We start from the raw sequence: 15,752 nt of genomic DNA on the forward strand, positions 1-15,752 counted from the left end.
AATTAAAAAATCCCCTCACCAATTAAAATTGGCCCCTACCAATCAATCAACTAAAGGTTTAATTGATGAATCTACAGATTAAGCCAATAAAGCTTGCAGCCCAAATAATAAATCTTTTAATTTATAAAGCACATTTTAAGTGTTAAAAATACTTTATATCCATTATTTCAGTAATATATAACATTGCTTATTACAGTGAATTCTTCAAGATACCACTTGCAGGATGAAACTGCTGTACAAGTGATATGTGTCTGTGTGGGGAACCACTACAGATTCTTTAGTAAAAGAAACAATTTACAAACATCTTTATTGAGAAATCAATTTGCTTACATTGTGATAACACTAACAGTTATTTTTTAAGTAACCATAAAAAGCAAAAATACGCAATTATTTAAATGTTTATAAAACTATCATAAAAAAGGGATTTGCTACAACAAACAGCCTAATTTGCCTTTTCTGATTCACTTGCCGGGATACAAGCTGTAAATTGATGTTAAAACTGTTAAGAGAAGCAGTACAAATCAATCCATGAATGTACCCCACTCAGCTGAGAGGAAGAAATGTGGTTTGATTTCAGACCAAGAACCATGCTGTGGAGTACACTTTGAGCCCTTCTGTGTCTGTTGGACAGATGAAATCAACATCGAGATACGCTTTGAATTAAAGCTGTTTTGCACTTTACACAACACTACGTATGTGACCGATGTTTGTTGGGTTAAGTGTGTAGGCCACAACCCAACACAGGAGAAACTCTCAACGTTTGACGGTGTCCAGAGGGGTAGCCGTGTTAGTCTGTTGCAGCAAAGCCAGCAGTCGTGCGGCACCTTAAACCAGCCTTCCCCAACCTGCCGCCCTCCAGATGTGTTGGTATGCAAATCCCATAATTCCCAGCCAGCATGGCCATGGTGCCTGGGAATTATGGGACTTGCAGTCCAATATATCTGGAGGGTGCCAAGTTGGGGAAGGCTGCCTTAAAGACTGACACAATTCTTAGGGCATGAAATTTTGTGGACTAGACATTATTGTCCATTGAAGGATTATACTCATTTGGCAAGTTTAGATATACATTGGGTCAAATGGCAAAGGAATGCAAAAAGTAGTCTGAGACTCTTCAACTGAAGTATGTAAAATAAGCACAGAGAGGTCCAATGGTTCTGTCAGAACTCTGAATCCAAAGTCAGGACATCAAAATAGCGCCAAGTTAAAAAGACAGGGGCCTCTTTTTGACTATGTATTCATCTCCAAAGTTACCTTATTTTTGCATCAGTTCAGAAAATATCTGTATGGATGTAACAGGTGTAGAGGTAGTTATTTATTATAGCTATGTGTTGTTGGTTTTTAAAGCTTACTTCTAGGCTTGCCTTATTGCTCCCCTCCCTGTCAGCATTAGGGTTGCCAACTGACCAGGAAAAAACAACATCCCGGACAGTTGCCTTGATCAGCAGTTTGATGTGCAGGAATTCACAGCAGAGCTTTTGGCAGCATGGAGATAAACATCACCACTTGCTAATGTCTGCAGGTGATGCTGCTCTTAAAGGCACAAGACCATGGAAAAGCAAAAACACTGGCAACCCAAATTGGCTTACATTATTGTTTGGCTGAATTGTTGGCTATTGTTTCCAGTTTGTGGAAAGATTCCTATTCTTAAAAAATACTTGAAAAAATGTGAGAATTATATATTTAGTATGCACAATTGTCTCAAAATCAGGGAACATATGTGCTCTGTGTCTGTAATATATGCTTGGCTAAGATATACTTCACATATGACCAAATTCCCACACAGAAGGCAATTTGTTAAAAACCCAAGCATTACATTGTCACATTTTAGGATCTACACAAGATGCTTTCTGCAGAGGAATTTAGTAAGGTGTGAAACAGTCTTAAGAGTTCTCTATGTAACAATCAACCCATCAAGGGGAAAAATACCCCCATATAAAAACAACATTTTAAATAGAATTACAAATATCATATACATACAGTACTGTAATGCTATAAAACATAGCAGTAATACTAAGCAGATTTAATTTGACAATTTATTTTCAAATTGACTTCAGAGGTGAATAGTGCAATCGTGTGTGTCTACTCAGAGGTATGTCCCATTGAGTTCAATAGGGCTTACAGCCAGGTAAGCGAGTATAGGATTGTAGCATAAAAATGCTTATCTACTGTCAGTGATCAGCACTGCCAGCATTCATACTTTTCATCTCAGTCAAATCACTAACTGCCAAATAGCATGATAATATTAATGTGAAAGCAGTGTGCGCGTACATGCAGTTCTCCAAGAACATGAATGATGGTCATTCAAATGACATCTAGGGCATTCACCCAGAGATTTTAGTTTGCCATTTTTGAGGGTAAATAAAATGTGTACTGCATATTAATCAGTGATATCATTCAATCTATTAAGATCTGGGACGACAAGTCATTGCATTCCTTACACAGTTGTTTTTCATCCTAACTGTTGTTTTCAGAGAATGACAGAAAACAACCCAGAATTATTTCATCATAGTTTTATTTAATGCTACAATAGGTGGCATTACGAACACAAAGCAATGTGGGCAGCAGTGGTATAATGGTGTAACCCTCACACCATGCATGGTAAAACACAGGATGAAAGCCATGAGGAACAGCTTCCATGATCAATGGAGGCTTACTCACTAGTATGTGGGTACAGGAATTGCACCCTAAATGATGTTCCCAACAGTTATAAATTGGCACAGCTCCCCTGAAACCAATCTCAGAATTTTAAAGGCACTTTAGCAGTCCAAGCCATTTGGTGACCGAGACGCAATTGCTGCACTCCTTCCTCCACGGTAAAGTAATAATATTCTGGCAATTTGCCATCCTTTAATATCGCCTAAAATCTGCTACCGGGGTGCTTGTACCTCATGGTAGGGCCAGCCAGGGATGCTTTCATGATAGTGGATCCTGCTGCAGTGTAAGGGACTGCGTGGCCTTGAGGATCAAATATAGCCTTTCCAGCTCTGATCCTGTGTAACTCAGAACAATGTTAATAGTTTTTAGTATTGGTAATTTTGTCTATATTAAGTAACAAAGAAATCTTCTATCTCTGTTGCACACACAAGAATGTGACCTGCTCCTGGCAATGCACATCGTGTTTATTATAAGCACATGCTCCTCTTTCTCTCATTAATACTGGGGCCTGCCCATATTTTATTACTTACTACTCTAGGTTTAGTTATGTCTCAACTGGAGTATTTACAAAAGGAGAACTAAATGCTCCTTAGAATAGCAGTCAAAGTCAAGGGTGGGATCCATCATTCTTTGGATGCATACAACGCCAATGGTCTCCTGTGGTAGCTAGAGCTTTGTGAACAGATGGGCACTTTCTCTGCCAAGCAATAGCCACAGTGACTTCTTGCCACATGTAGAAAGCATCACAGAGGGTGCTTCAAGACGAGGGTTTGACTGTGCAATTGCACTGCATCATTCACGGAATTTTATAGTAGGTCGTGACATTGTTGTTTTCCATTTGTCACCCTCCCAGGTTTTTCCACCACTTCTTTAATCTTTTTCCTTACCAGAAAAAGATCCAAGGGGGAAAAAAGATAGAATGGCTGCACAATGCCTTTTGAGTGTTGGCACTAGGAGCCCTCTGTCTGGAAGCACCCTCTGAAGAAGAGCTATACTCTTACCTACGCCAGGGTTGGCAAACATCAGAAATCTGGGAGGTGGTGTATTACACCCTGGAAAAAGAAAAAAAATCTTACACCCAGGCAATCCAAATTCTACTGGGAGGGGAGAAAGAGAAGAAGCTAAATTTGGTGACTTGCTGAAATTATGAAAATCAACATAATTTATTCTGCAATGTTTACTATTTTGCATAATTTAGGCTGGTTTTGCCAGCTCTGGGAGGGGCAAAGAGGTAGGCAGGGTCTTGAAGGCCCACCCCACCCCAAGCTTATTCGGCTACCTCTCCTGCTTCTGAGCTTTTCCATAGGTACTACCTCCCCTCCACCAACCCCACACACATTTTCACAGTGAGGGACAAATATGGTAGCATCCCAAAGGGCTGTTTGCTCCTTTTGAAGAGCTCCAGCATAGTAGTGGGTGATGTCTCGGTAATCCAGCTTCAGGCAGAGGTTGTTGCTGCAAGTGGGAGGATGTGGCTTTCTCAAGATGGGGCCAATGAAATGCTGCGCTGGCCCTTGAGGTGTTTGGGGTAAAATAAAGCATCTTGAGGAGGAAGGGGGCAGATGCAAGCGGTATACAAGCAGTTAAGCCATCCCTGCTTGAATACTGTTATTTCTCAGGCACAGCTGGTGAATATTTATTTTTCCCTATGGAAAGAAAAATCTGTGTCCAAAGATGCATTGCGCTCCACTGCTGTATGTTCTCCTATCTTCTATCCTCACCTCAAACAAATGCAGGTTTTCCCAACCTATGACTCATGCCAAACATAGCCCGCTGTTTATGTCAGGGGGGCAGAGCCTCAGGCCCAGGGCCTCCATCCGGCCTGCCTCAGGGCCCCCTCTGCCACGCCAAAGATGAAATGCCTCTCCTATGGCTTACTTACTGGCAGTTACAACTTTAAGCTAAAATATGCTGGCATGTTGAGCCCTGTCCCTTTGGCCTTCGGCCCCTCCACCACTGGAATCCAGCCCCTGAGGGCATTTCTGAAATGGAATTTGCCCCTCAGGCTGAAAGAGGTTCAACACCCCTGGTTTATGTAAAGTGGCTCACCAGGGTCCCCAATAAGCCTCTGGCATTTGCTGCCTGCCGGGTGGACTTCATTCAGCTTTGTGGGCCAAATGTTCTGCTCCTTTGATGAGAAATTGGTTTTTGGTTTTAGTCATAATCTCCATTCAGAGAAAGATAGCTGAGTTTCTACTAATGACTCACACGCACATGGCTTAAGGACTCTGCTGGCATTTAAAAAAATAATTTTGTATTACTTTCCCCTGCTGCTGCTGTTGCTCCACCCTGATGCTACATTTGTATTTGCTCACCTATCGGCAAATAAGAACGAATTTGTTCAAGTCTGACTGCACCCTTATAATGTTTGTTCCCAGCTATGCAGGTCAAGTAAAGGTATTTAGTTCATCTGTGACATGATGCAACATACTTGATGCACCATGATATAAAAATGCACATTTGATATGGGGGTTTGTGTGTGTGTGTGTGTATGTATATATATATATATATATATATATATAGAGAGAGAGAGAGAGAGAGAGAGAGAGAGAGAGAGACATGCATGCACGCGCACACACACACACAAATACACACGCCTGTGTATTTTACAAAAAAAGAAGTTATAGTGATTTATAGACAAAGCTGGCTTTGTCCCAAGAACTGTCAGGGTATACTATATACTTAGAATTATTACTCAGGCTCCCAGGTCTACTTCAATGAATACACAGTTATTTCATTTATGGGATTTCAGGGATGATCTGGAAGTGCTCACTCTGAAGAGTTTAAGTGCTTTCACAAGGGGTTCTTTTTGTTTGCTTCTCCAGGTGATCGTCATGCGTTCAAACAGTTACAGGCACCATGCATAATTATAATTGGTACAGACCGTAAATTGAGGCTTCATGGTTTCTCTGCAAACCCCAAACTTGCTTGCCCCCCCCACTCCCCATCCCCCCAAATCCGCTGTCTATAATAACAGTCCTCATCTCCCACTCCATGCAAGATGACACAAGAGCTGGGCGTAAACGCTCTTGCTTAAGATGAGCTGTACTTGTTACTGGAGCGGAAATTGTCATATCCGTGATCGTTGGCTCTGAACTTTAAGCAGGACTGTTTCTCTTCCAGGGATAGCATATCTTTGGACTGACACCAGCAACACAGACACGACTGTTGAAAGAGATAAGAGAATCCCCATTAGCAAGACTGCTTGGTGCAACACTCTCAAACAAAGAACTGCTACTACTTATTTGAGACACATGATCTATCACCATTTCCCCTTTTATTACAATGAAGAAGTCCTTGGTTTAACCCAGCCTTCCCCAACCTTGTGCCCTCCGGATGTCTTGGACAAGCTGGCTGGGAATGATGGGAGTTGCAGTCCATCTTAAAGTGCAAAGTGGACCTACTGAAGATCCATGGCCAATTGCTTGGGTGTCTGTGTGAGTGATATTCCTCCCTGAATCCTCTTTTCCCAACTTTTAAAATGTGAATTCCTGAGTTGGTAGTCCCCTCCTACTAAGCCCTATTCAGGCATTCTTAATGTATGTAACCTTTACACATGAGGAAGGAGGGTGGGGGTGAGTGTGCTAGCTCTGCCTGGTCCTCATTGCTCTCCATGCTTAGAGGGTGGCTGTCCATAGAGGGAAGCTTCCTCCATCCATGGAGGCTCTCCGCGCAATTTAGAAGCCTGGAAAATTAGGGCTCATCCCCACTTCCCCTCCTTGCATGTAGAAATAACACAAATAAAGAATGCCTGAACAGGGCTCTAATCAGTTACCCTTTGGTTGACAGTTCCCAGGGATCCAAGGGCCAACCACAGCTCCTCACAAGCCCACTGCTTGCCTAAGCTCAGGGATGGTGTGTTGGGCATGGCTGGTCACAAATATATTCATTTCCCAGAAGGCAAACTGGTTACTATAAGAAAAGTAACCTGGCCAAGAACCTAAGTACAAAGCAGAGGGGTTGGGGGGTCACAAAATCATTCTTTCGAACCCATAGTTTTCTGCTCCAACACCCATTTCACAAAAGGCAAACAAATATGGCTCAGAGACAAGTAACCAGGCCAAGAAACCGAGTTACAAGGCAAATGAGTACTGAGTACAAGGGGTCTGAGCCCCAAACACCAGTTCACATATTTGTCCCCACAAAGCACAACAAAATATCCATTTCTCAGTTTTCACAAACTGGTGATACACATCATATCACACACAAAAAACAGGTGACGCAGACACCACATATATACAAAAATCAGGTGCAACGTACACTATGCCCAAACAAACAAGCTAATGTACATATACACACATATATCAGGCAAAATACACACACAGCATAGACACAACAAGGGCAGGGAGCCTGGCAGGCACTAAGAGGTGTCTGTGGGCACACTGGTGCTTGCAGACACCACACTGAAGACCCCAGCCATGACTCCTTACCACATGGACCTTTTAGAGATGCATCCAGCCCTGCAGTTTTTTTTCAGGATCAGCTATGTAAAACTGGACAAGGAAGGAGCACAATTGACATTATCTACTTGCTGGACTCTCCCTCAAAAGTGTGTATCTCATGAAAAAGGAGGTACCAATCCTTCAGAGACAGGATCGTTTACTGTTCCTCTTCCTGACGCCCTGTCCCTTTATTTATAGTCACTTTGCGCCATGTGCTGATTCACCTAGATGCCTTGACCATTTCATGTGCCAATGTCTTTTAGCAGAACTGTTGGCAGATCATGGCTACTTTATGATCTCAGAGCCTGGCTACATCTCACCCTAACATTTACGTTATGACCCTACAGCAAACATAATGGGGCTCAGATAGCTGCACCTGTGCAGATGAAGAAAGAAACAGAAGAAGGAAGAATTAAAAACTGGGTCTACCATTTGTGGAGGAAAAAGCGGGTATATATGGAAAATGAATAAGGGTTAGTTTCAGGATGCTGAGGGACAAAATATCATATCACATTGTCTTCTGTAGGTGAATTCACAGCAGGAACAGCATATGCGTTAAGGAGAATGAAGCTATGTAATATAGGGATATATGAGAATTTTTGTTCCTGTTCACAAATCATGCGAATATGTCCTGTTCAGAATTCTGAATGCAAGAACATACTTCTTGGGAAATGTTCACAATTTCCTGAATTTGTGCTCACATTCAGAAGTGTGCACTTGCACAAATGCGCACTTCCAAAAATGCACATTAGCACAAATTCCCCCCAACCAGCATTTTCACACTTTAGCCTATGGGGTGGGGATGCACATTTTTCCTGACTGAAAAGAGAAAAGACGCTCACGTGCAGAGAATCTCAGCGAGCTTGAACATGGCATGTTCACCCATCCCTAGTGTAACATATAGGGCAGGCTCCAGCTAAGGGATGACGCTAGGTGAACTATGCATTATCACACACTCTCACCTCATCCTTTTAGAAAGAGAGAGAGAGAGAGACTCTGAAGGGAGAACTCAAGTGAGTGTGAGAGCTGGATGTGGAAGACGAGAATCCAAGGGTGGAAGTGGGGTGAAAAAATCTGGCATGAGCAAAGAGTACCCATAGCAGTTGAGTCACACACCTTTGTTATAATTGGGCTTTCCGACCCTAACTGGCCATCTATTATTTATTTATTATTAACTTCTGTATACTGCCTTATCTGTTAAAAAGCCATTGAAGCGGTACACAGCAATTTAAAACAATAAAACTTTAAAACTATAAAAACAAGAACATTAAAAACAGTAAAACATTAGAACATTAAAACTACTACATAATTTAAAAGTCTGGGTTAAAAAGATGCATCTTCACATCTTTTCTAAAAGCCAAGAGGTTGGGAGCCAGTTGTAGTTCTTGAGGGAGCGCTTTCCACAGTTTGGGAAAAACGAAAGCCCTTTCACATGTGCCCGAGAAACAGGCCGCTGCCGGTAATGGTGTCCTCTTGCAGATTTTAATAACCAAGAAAGTTCTTAATGAGAAAGGCAGTCCTGCAGATAGCCTGGTCCTAACTCATTTAAGGCTTTAAGGGTTCAGACCAACACCTTGACTTGAGCGTGGAAAGTATTGGCAACCAGTGTAGGTCTTTCAAGATAGGTGTAATATGGCCCCGATACCGTGCACCAGCTTGCAGCCTAATGGCTCCATTTTTCACCAATTGTAGCTTCTGCATGCTCTACAGAAACTGGAGGAAGCAAGCCAGGGATGGGGTAAATTTAAGGCTGCCCTGCAAGGAGGTCCAGCATTAGCTCCAGCAGCAAGGTAACAAGAAAAATGGAAAGCAAACAGGTGAGTTAAGCACCTGCAGGTGTTTAGCAACAGGATGAGGTGGTCAGGGTAGTAAACTCTCCCCTTCATTCATAGCAAGCTACAAGCCAGCTCCCTGATTCTTGATAAAAACCTAGCTTTTCTTATAAACCAGCCTTAACGACAAAAGCATTTATGAAGCTAGGAAGCCAGCAGGAGTGTGGGAGCTATCCAGTCACACGTTTGCCTACCAAACAGATACTGTGGATGTGTAATGAAGCTCCTGATTGTCAAAGAGCAAGTCCTCTCCCTAGAGGCCAAGGTCTGAAGAAGCTGAACCAAGCAAGAGAGGTATGTATATGAGTCCTTTAGGGATGTGGTGGAGATGCCCCACTTCCCTTATCTGCTGCCAGGGAGAACGAGGATTTCAGGGAAAGAGGGAAACAGTCCTTTAGAAAGGATCCTCTCATGCCAAGGACATGCCTCCAGAGCAGGTGGGTAGGGGCTTGGTAGTGGAAGATTTGATCAGTAGGAATACTGAGATGGGTTTGTGATGTCCTTGTTGATCTCATGGTTGACTTGCCTGCCTGATGCAAAAGTTGTAGCCATCACATGTCATGTGGATTTACTGGGGGCAGAGTCAATAGTCGTGGTGCACATTGGCACCATCAACATTGGAAAATGGAGCCATGCAGTCCTGGAAGAAAAATGTGGGTTACTGGAAGGAAGCTGAAATCCTAGGGTTGCATCCAATGTAAATCCTACTTAGAGTAAACCCATTGACATGAATGGGACTTTTTAGGTTAGACAAAGTTGGATGCAACTCCTAGGTTGGATGGTCCCTGCTAGGGTGGTGCTACCTGTTCCATGTGCAGGGCCAACAAGATAAGCAGAACTGAACTGTTTCAATGCGTGGATGAGACTGTGTTATTAAGGGATGGGTTTAACAGTAGATCATGGAATCATTTACAGGGGAGGTGAGTGCCCAGGACTTGGTGCGAGATTCAAGCTATTAAACTATTAAATTCAACATATATGTAAATGGAAAGTTGAAAAGAAGTCTAACATTGTCAATATGTTCTGCCAATTGTGGTCCCTTTTGGACAGACATAGCCTGGCCATGGTTAGGTATGCTTTGGCAACCTCCAGGATGGACTGCTGCAATGCACTGTATACGGGGCTGCCTTTGAAAATAGTGTGGAAGCTACCGTTAGTCCAAAATACAGCTGCTAACTGGAACTGAGCAGCAGGATCATATCTTGACTGTGCTGAAACACCTTCATTGGCTCCAGGTTAATTTCTGAGCTCAGTTCAAAGGGCCAGCGTTGTCCTTCAAAGTCCTACATGGCTTGAGGTCCAGACAGGTGCTGGACCATGTTCTCCTGCTATCAGCCTTCCTGACTACTGCAATTGTCATCAGAGGCTCTTCTCCTAATGCTGCCATTCTCAGATGTAAGGTGGGGGATGACCAGAGAGAGGATGTGATTCCCCAGGGAAACTGATGTCATTTTGGAGCCAACTAAAGATCTTTTTTCTTTCTTTCCCCAAACTATTAAAACAATAGTTCAAGCACCTCGGGTGGTGTGTTTTATTCTGCTGTGTTGCTACCTAATTAAAAGGAAGCTGTAAGGCAGAACAAAATGATTGCAGGTTATTTATTTTATTTCTGCTAGAATGCATCAAGGTAGCATCACATGCAAAAGGATGCCAGCATGGTTAAGAAGCAGTCAAAGGAAGCTATAGAAGGAAAGATGGCTTTGCTCAAAAAACAGAAGTCGTGCCCAAATAAGGATTAATAAAAAAAAGGGAGCACAAACTCCGGCAGAACTAATGTAAGTTGATAAGGTAAACAAAATGAGAATCTGAGAAGCTAAGAAGGTTACGACCAACAATATACATGTCTTTAAAAGTGTCATAAGAAGGAAACTGGCCAGCTAGATCATAAGATGACAATGGAAGACAGAGAGATTAGAGAAGCTGAATGAATTCTTTTGTACCTGCCTTAACTGTGGAAGATGCAGGACAGATACTCACACCTGAACCATTTTTTTAAAGGAGGGTGTCCGAAGAGAGTGGTGGCAAGAGATGAAATACTGGTGCTTATCAATGAATTAAACATTAACAAGTCACCATATCTGAACTGCATCCACTAAGAGTTCCTGACAGAACTCAAATGTGGAACTGCTGAACTTTTAACAAAAATGTGCGTCTTGCAACTCAAATTGGCCTCCATGCCAGAAGACTGGAAAGTGGCCAATGTAAAGTCAATTTTACAAAAGGGATCCAGGGAGCAGGAAGGCCAGAAAATTACAGGGCAGTTAGCTTAACATCCGATTGGGTTAAATTGGGGGAAAGCGCTTTATTAAAGATAATGTTGTTAAGCATACAGGGGAACAAATCTTGTTGAGGAAGAATGAGAATAATTTCTGAGAATGGAAGTCCTGTCTCACCAAATTAAATCTGAGAGCCTCAAGAGCCACATGGATAGGGGAGACCTGGTCAACCAGGGGTAGGCAACCATTTGGGGCCATGGGCACATTTGGCAATTTGAGAAATAGTCCTGGTCACCACCACAAAGTGACTGCCACTGGAGCTGTGGCAAAGGCCAAGAAACCTGCCCAAAAGACTGAGTACAAGGCAGAGATGAGGTCTGAGCCCCAACACACTGAACAACTCATTTGAACTACAGTTTTCAGCACCAACAGAAACCTATATCACAGCAATCTCAGCTGCTGGTAAGAAAAAGTGTTTTAATTTTTTTTAAGTATGAAAGTGGGTGCCAAGAAAGGTGTCTGGGGGCACATTAGTGCCTGCAGGCATCATGTTGCGTATCCCTGTGGTAGACAGTATATATTTGCACTTTCAAAAAACGTTTGAAGAATTCCCTCATTAAAAAAGACCACTGAATGAATTCAGCAGTCATGGGATAAGTAACAGGTTAAAATACAGGAGGCAGAGGGCAGGAGTAAACAGGCATTTCCTGTAATAAAGGGAATAAGAAACTTCTAGCTTAGATCTCTTCCCGTGATGACAGTTCTTAATGTAGAAGGTGGATTTTTTTTCATATGCAGAAACATTAAAAAATGTGACTTCGCTCACCCCCTCTACAGTTTGAAGTGGTTTGGTCTGTGAAGGACTCTACCACATGATTTTGTTAAACAGCAAGGTAAGACTTCGGACACCGCATAAGAGAAATCAATCAAATCTAGATTATTTTCACTTGTTCTTCTTTCTATAGAGCCTATAATGTTAAGAAAGTTGCTTAACTCCTTGGCTTCTTTCAAAGAACCCTAGAGCCCTATTCGGGTGTCCCAAAACCCTCTTACCTTGCAAGTGGGGAGTGGGTCTGCGCCACATAGCCCCACCCCATGATACTGTGTGCGCAGGGTCCCTTGGCATTCATACCATATGCAGAACGAAGGCCTATGCATTATTGGAACTCCAGCTTGCATGGAGGCCAGCATGCCCATAGCTCTTTGCCAGGAGTGGGGAAAGTCTTTTAGACCGAGGGCAAAATTCAATTTTGGAGACGTTCTCGGGGTCCACATTCCAGTGGTGGGCAGGGCTGAGGGCAAAAGGGTGGGACTAAAAATACAAAAAATACCAGCGCATTGTAGCTTAAAGCACTTGCTCCCAGGAACTAAGACTCAGAAGAGGCATTTCAACCTTTTAGAATGGGGAAGAAACATTACAAAAGCTGGAAAACCACCAAACAATAGGTGGTGATGGGAAAGGGGTGGGGCCAGGGGAAGGGGGTGTGGCCATATGGGGAACCCCAGGAGGGCCAGATTGGGACCCCAGGAGGGCTGGATTTGGCCCTGGGCAAAATCACTTTTGGTTCCCCACCCCCTGGTCTACACACATAGGCCTTCCTTCAGCAGACATTTGCACCACACGTGCGGATGCCAGGAGGGTCTATGCCATACACGTGATGTTGGGGCAGGGCCTATGTGGTGTGGCCCCACTTGCGTGATAAGGCAAGAGGTTTTTAGGACTCACAGAATGATAATTCCAGGGTTCCACGCTTGGGCAGTTCAAACACTTTCCCATTGACTTAAGTGAACCAGAAGCCATTCAATCCTTATGCCAAATGCTGCATTTTAGAATAGGAATCATAAGAACACCCATGTGAATTCCACCCAGTGACACAAAAGTTGGATATATTCCATGCTTCATCATGCTATTTCTACATGGTGGACAATGTGCTGTGAACTGTAAAACATACACTGAAGCCTGCTGGGCTGTCCTGTGGACTATGAAATGAGCAATTCTTCATCCTGACAAAGAAATGGCTTCAATGTTCATTGTGTTTTGGGCATTTTCATTAAGGAGGAGTCAATTTCACCCCCCTGCAGCTGCCAGCACTGCCACACAGCTGCAGATGAGTTCCACAAGCACACTTGGATCTTTCCCATCATTGTCTGTGGAACACCTCCTTTTCCTGTGAGTTTTTTGTTTTGTTTTTCCTTCCATAGTCCATGGTGGGATGGGCCCCAGTTGTGTGCTCTTCTCTGGAAGACTGCCTATCTGCAGTCTTCAAATCCTTTATTCCAAAATAGTTCCAGTCACCTCTCTGTAACACTTCACAGTGGGAGATGTGCTGGAGTTTTCATCTGATGCTCTCTAGCTTCATTTCTAATAATGAACATTTAATGAAGACGTCATACCTTGAAGCAGTTCTTGAACCTTTTGCTCACCAAATAGAGAGCAATGGGATTAATGCAGGAATTCAGAGATGCCATGCTCATGCCAATGTAGCCCAACACAATCAGAAAGCTGCATGGAAAAAAAGATATGGAAAATAAATGCAGTTGCTTATTAAAAATAGATACTGAGGGTTTATTATAATATGAGCATTAGGATATTTTAGGCAATATATTGCTACTAGAGAGTGTATTGTAATGGTTAGAGTTTTGGACTAGGAGCAGGGAGACCCATGCTCAGCCATGGAACTTATTGGGTGATCCTGGGCCGGTCCCTATCTCACCGCCTAACACACCTCACAGAATGGTAGTGAGGTGAAGGAGAACCATGTTCCCTTGAACTCCTTGTGGAAAAGGTAAGATATAAACTGAGAAGAGGAGAAGGATCATGTATACCACCTTCGGCTCCTTGGGAGGAAAGGTGGAATACAAATGAAACAAACCAACAAGCAATTAATACTATCAAGCAGTGATTTGGGTTAAAAATCCCAAATTCACTGGCAAATAAACATCCTTTGTTGTACCTGTTTTGAAGGAACTGATTTCACTGTGAAAGCCGAACTGCAGACTGCTAATCACACCATCTCCTTGAAGGAGATGATTTGGGAGAACACCTTTCTCGGGTCTTTCTAGAAGAAACTAGCCATTTTACTCCAGGGTGTAACCAGCGTTTCTCACAAAGAGTGGTCAGTGGGATCCACAATTCAGGAAAGGCTCCTTGGGAACAGAACAGGCTTTAAGGAATCAGATCTGGAAAAGGTCCCAGATAGCATCAGCTGACTTGACTAGGGAATCAAGAAAATAGTAGATAGAGAACAGGGCATTAAGAAAGAAGTCTGGTATGAAGGATGGAAGGAATGACAGAAAGGTTATCTGGTGGTGGTGGTGAATAAACATGGAGCAAAGGGAGACAGAGTCTTTCCAGTCTTTCTAACCAGGAGTTTGGTGCCTTCCTGCCATCAGTTTCTAGGCCCCCGAAATTTCTTTCTGGCTCCATCCTAGATTGCACTGCTTTTGTGAACGTCAGAAGCTCCCTGAGCATCTTCAGCCTCTGACTGTGGACTTTAGGAAAGACAGACTCAAGTTCTTAGATGTGTTTACCCAGGAATTATAGTAGCATAGTGATAATGACTACTACTAACTCAAGTGCAGCTTTTGTATACACTCCAGATAGGTGATTACAGTACTGGCAGGATATCACCAGGGAAACTACAATCAAACACAGGCAGGCATATGATGCCCAAGATGGAGTAGCAGAGCCAGGACTTCTCACTCAGGGCTGCTTCATACAGCTGGAGGCTTCATTCAACCCTTCCTGACAGCTCATGCCCTGGCTGGGAACATGTGGATGCACCATATGCATGCATCAGCCTCCCCCAACCTGGTGCCCTCCAACCTGTTTCTACCATTGGTCCAGCTGGCTGGGGATGATAGTAATGGTAGTCCTACACATGGTTGGGGAAGGTTGCCATATGGGCCACATTGGGGTTGTACATGCAGCCACTGATGGAGGAGAAGATGATCAAGGCTGCTAGTCATGATGGCTATATATTAGCTCCAGCATCAGAGGCAGCATGCTTCTGTATACCAATTGCTGGGGCACATGAGTGGAAAAATGCTGTTGCGCACAGGTCCTGCTTGTGGGCTTCCCATGGGCATCTGGTTGGCCACTGTGCAAACAGAATGCTGGGCTAGAGAGGTCTTTGGTCTGACCCAGCATGGGTCTTCCTGTGTTCTTATGTTCCCAATGGTTTGTGATGGATTGGACACTGGAAGGCAATTCGCATTCAGTGTACTCCTGGCTGAACTGCAAGCTCATTGGCAGCCCTGTTGGCTCCTCAGGGTGACTGCACAGGGCCACCAGCAGCATGAACTGGCTCTGCATTTGTTATTATAAACAGATCCTTTGGGAGAAAAAATTATCATGGCAGCACTCCCTGGGGAAGCATAATGGAAAAGAGAGTATCAGTGGTATTCCATGATAACCGACTCACCTCAAAAATTCACATCTATTTGGGTCGTGTTCATCATAAAGAGTGAGCTTCAATATCCTACTGAGATGAAGAGGGAGCCAACATAATGCAAAAACAAGCACTAAGCAGAACACCGTTTTGGCCACTTCCCGTCTCTGAAAGCAAAGAAGCACCATTGAAAAAAACAGGAAAATAAGCCGTTGG

General features: G+C 43.3%; 1 protein-coding gene across 2 annotated transcripts in view; it reads right to left on the reverse strand.

Annotated features, from left to right (window-relative positions):
* Positions 1-289: 289 nt before the first annotated feature.
* Positions 290-15,752, reverse strand: part of EDNRB (endothelin receptor type B) — a 33,973-nt gene continuing 18,510 nt past the window's right edge. For both annotated transcript variants that reach the window (XM_084844715.1, XM_084844716.1), the window contains 3 exons: positions 15,570-15,703; positions 13,540-13,648; positions 290-5,820 (listed from right to left, as the gene is read on the reverse strand). In XM_084844715.1, coding sequence (XP_084700841.1) covers positions 5,689-5,820; positions 13,540-13,648; positions 15,570-15,703 — 375 coding nt within the window. In that variant the 3' untranslated portion in view covers positions 290-5,688. The remainder of the gene's footprint in view (positions 5,821-13,539; positions 13,649-15,569; positions 15,704-15,752) is intronic.

Source organism: Heloderma suspectum, chromosome 3, assembly GCF_057233095.1.
Source record: "Heloderma suspectum isolate Gila_16-S chromosome 3, 16-S_ref, whole genome shotgun sequence".
NCBI classification, from domain to species: domain Eukaryota; kingdom Metazoa; phylum Chordata; class Lepidosauria; order Squamata; family Helodermatidae; genus Heloderma; species Heloderma suspectum.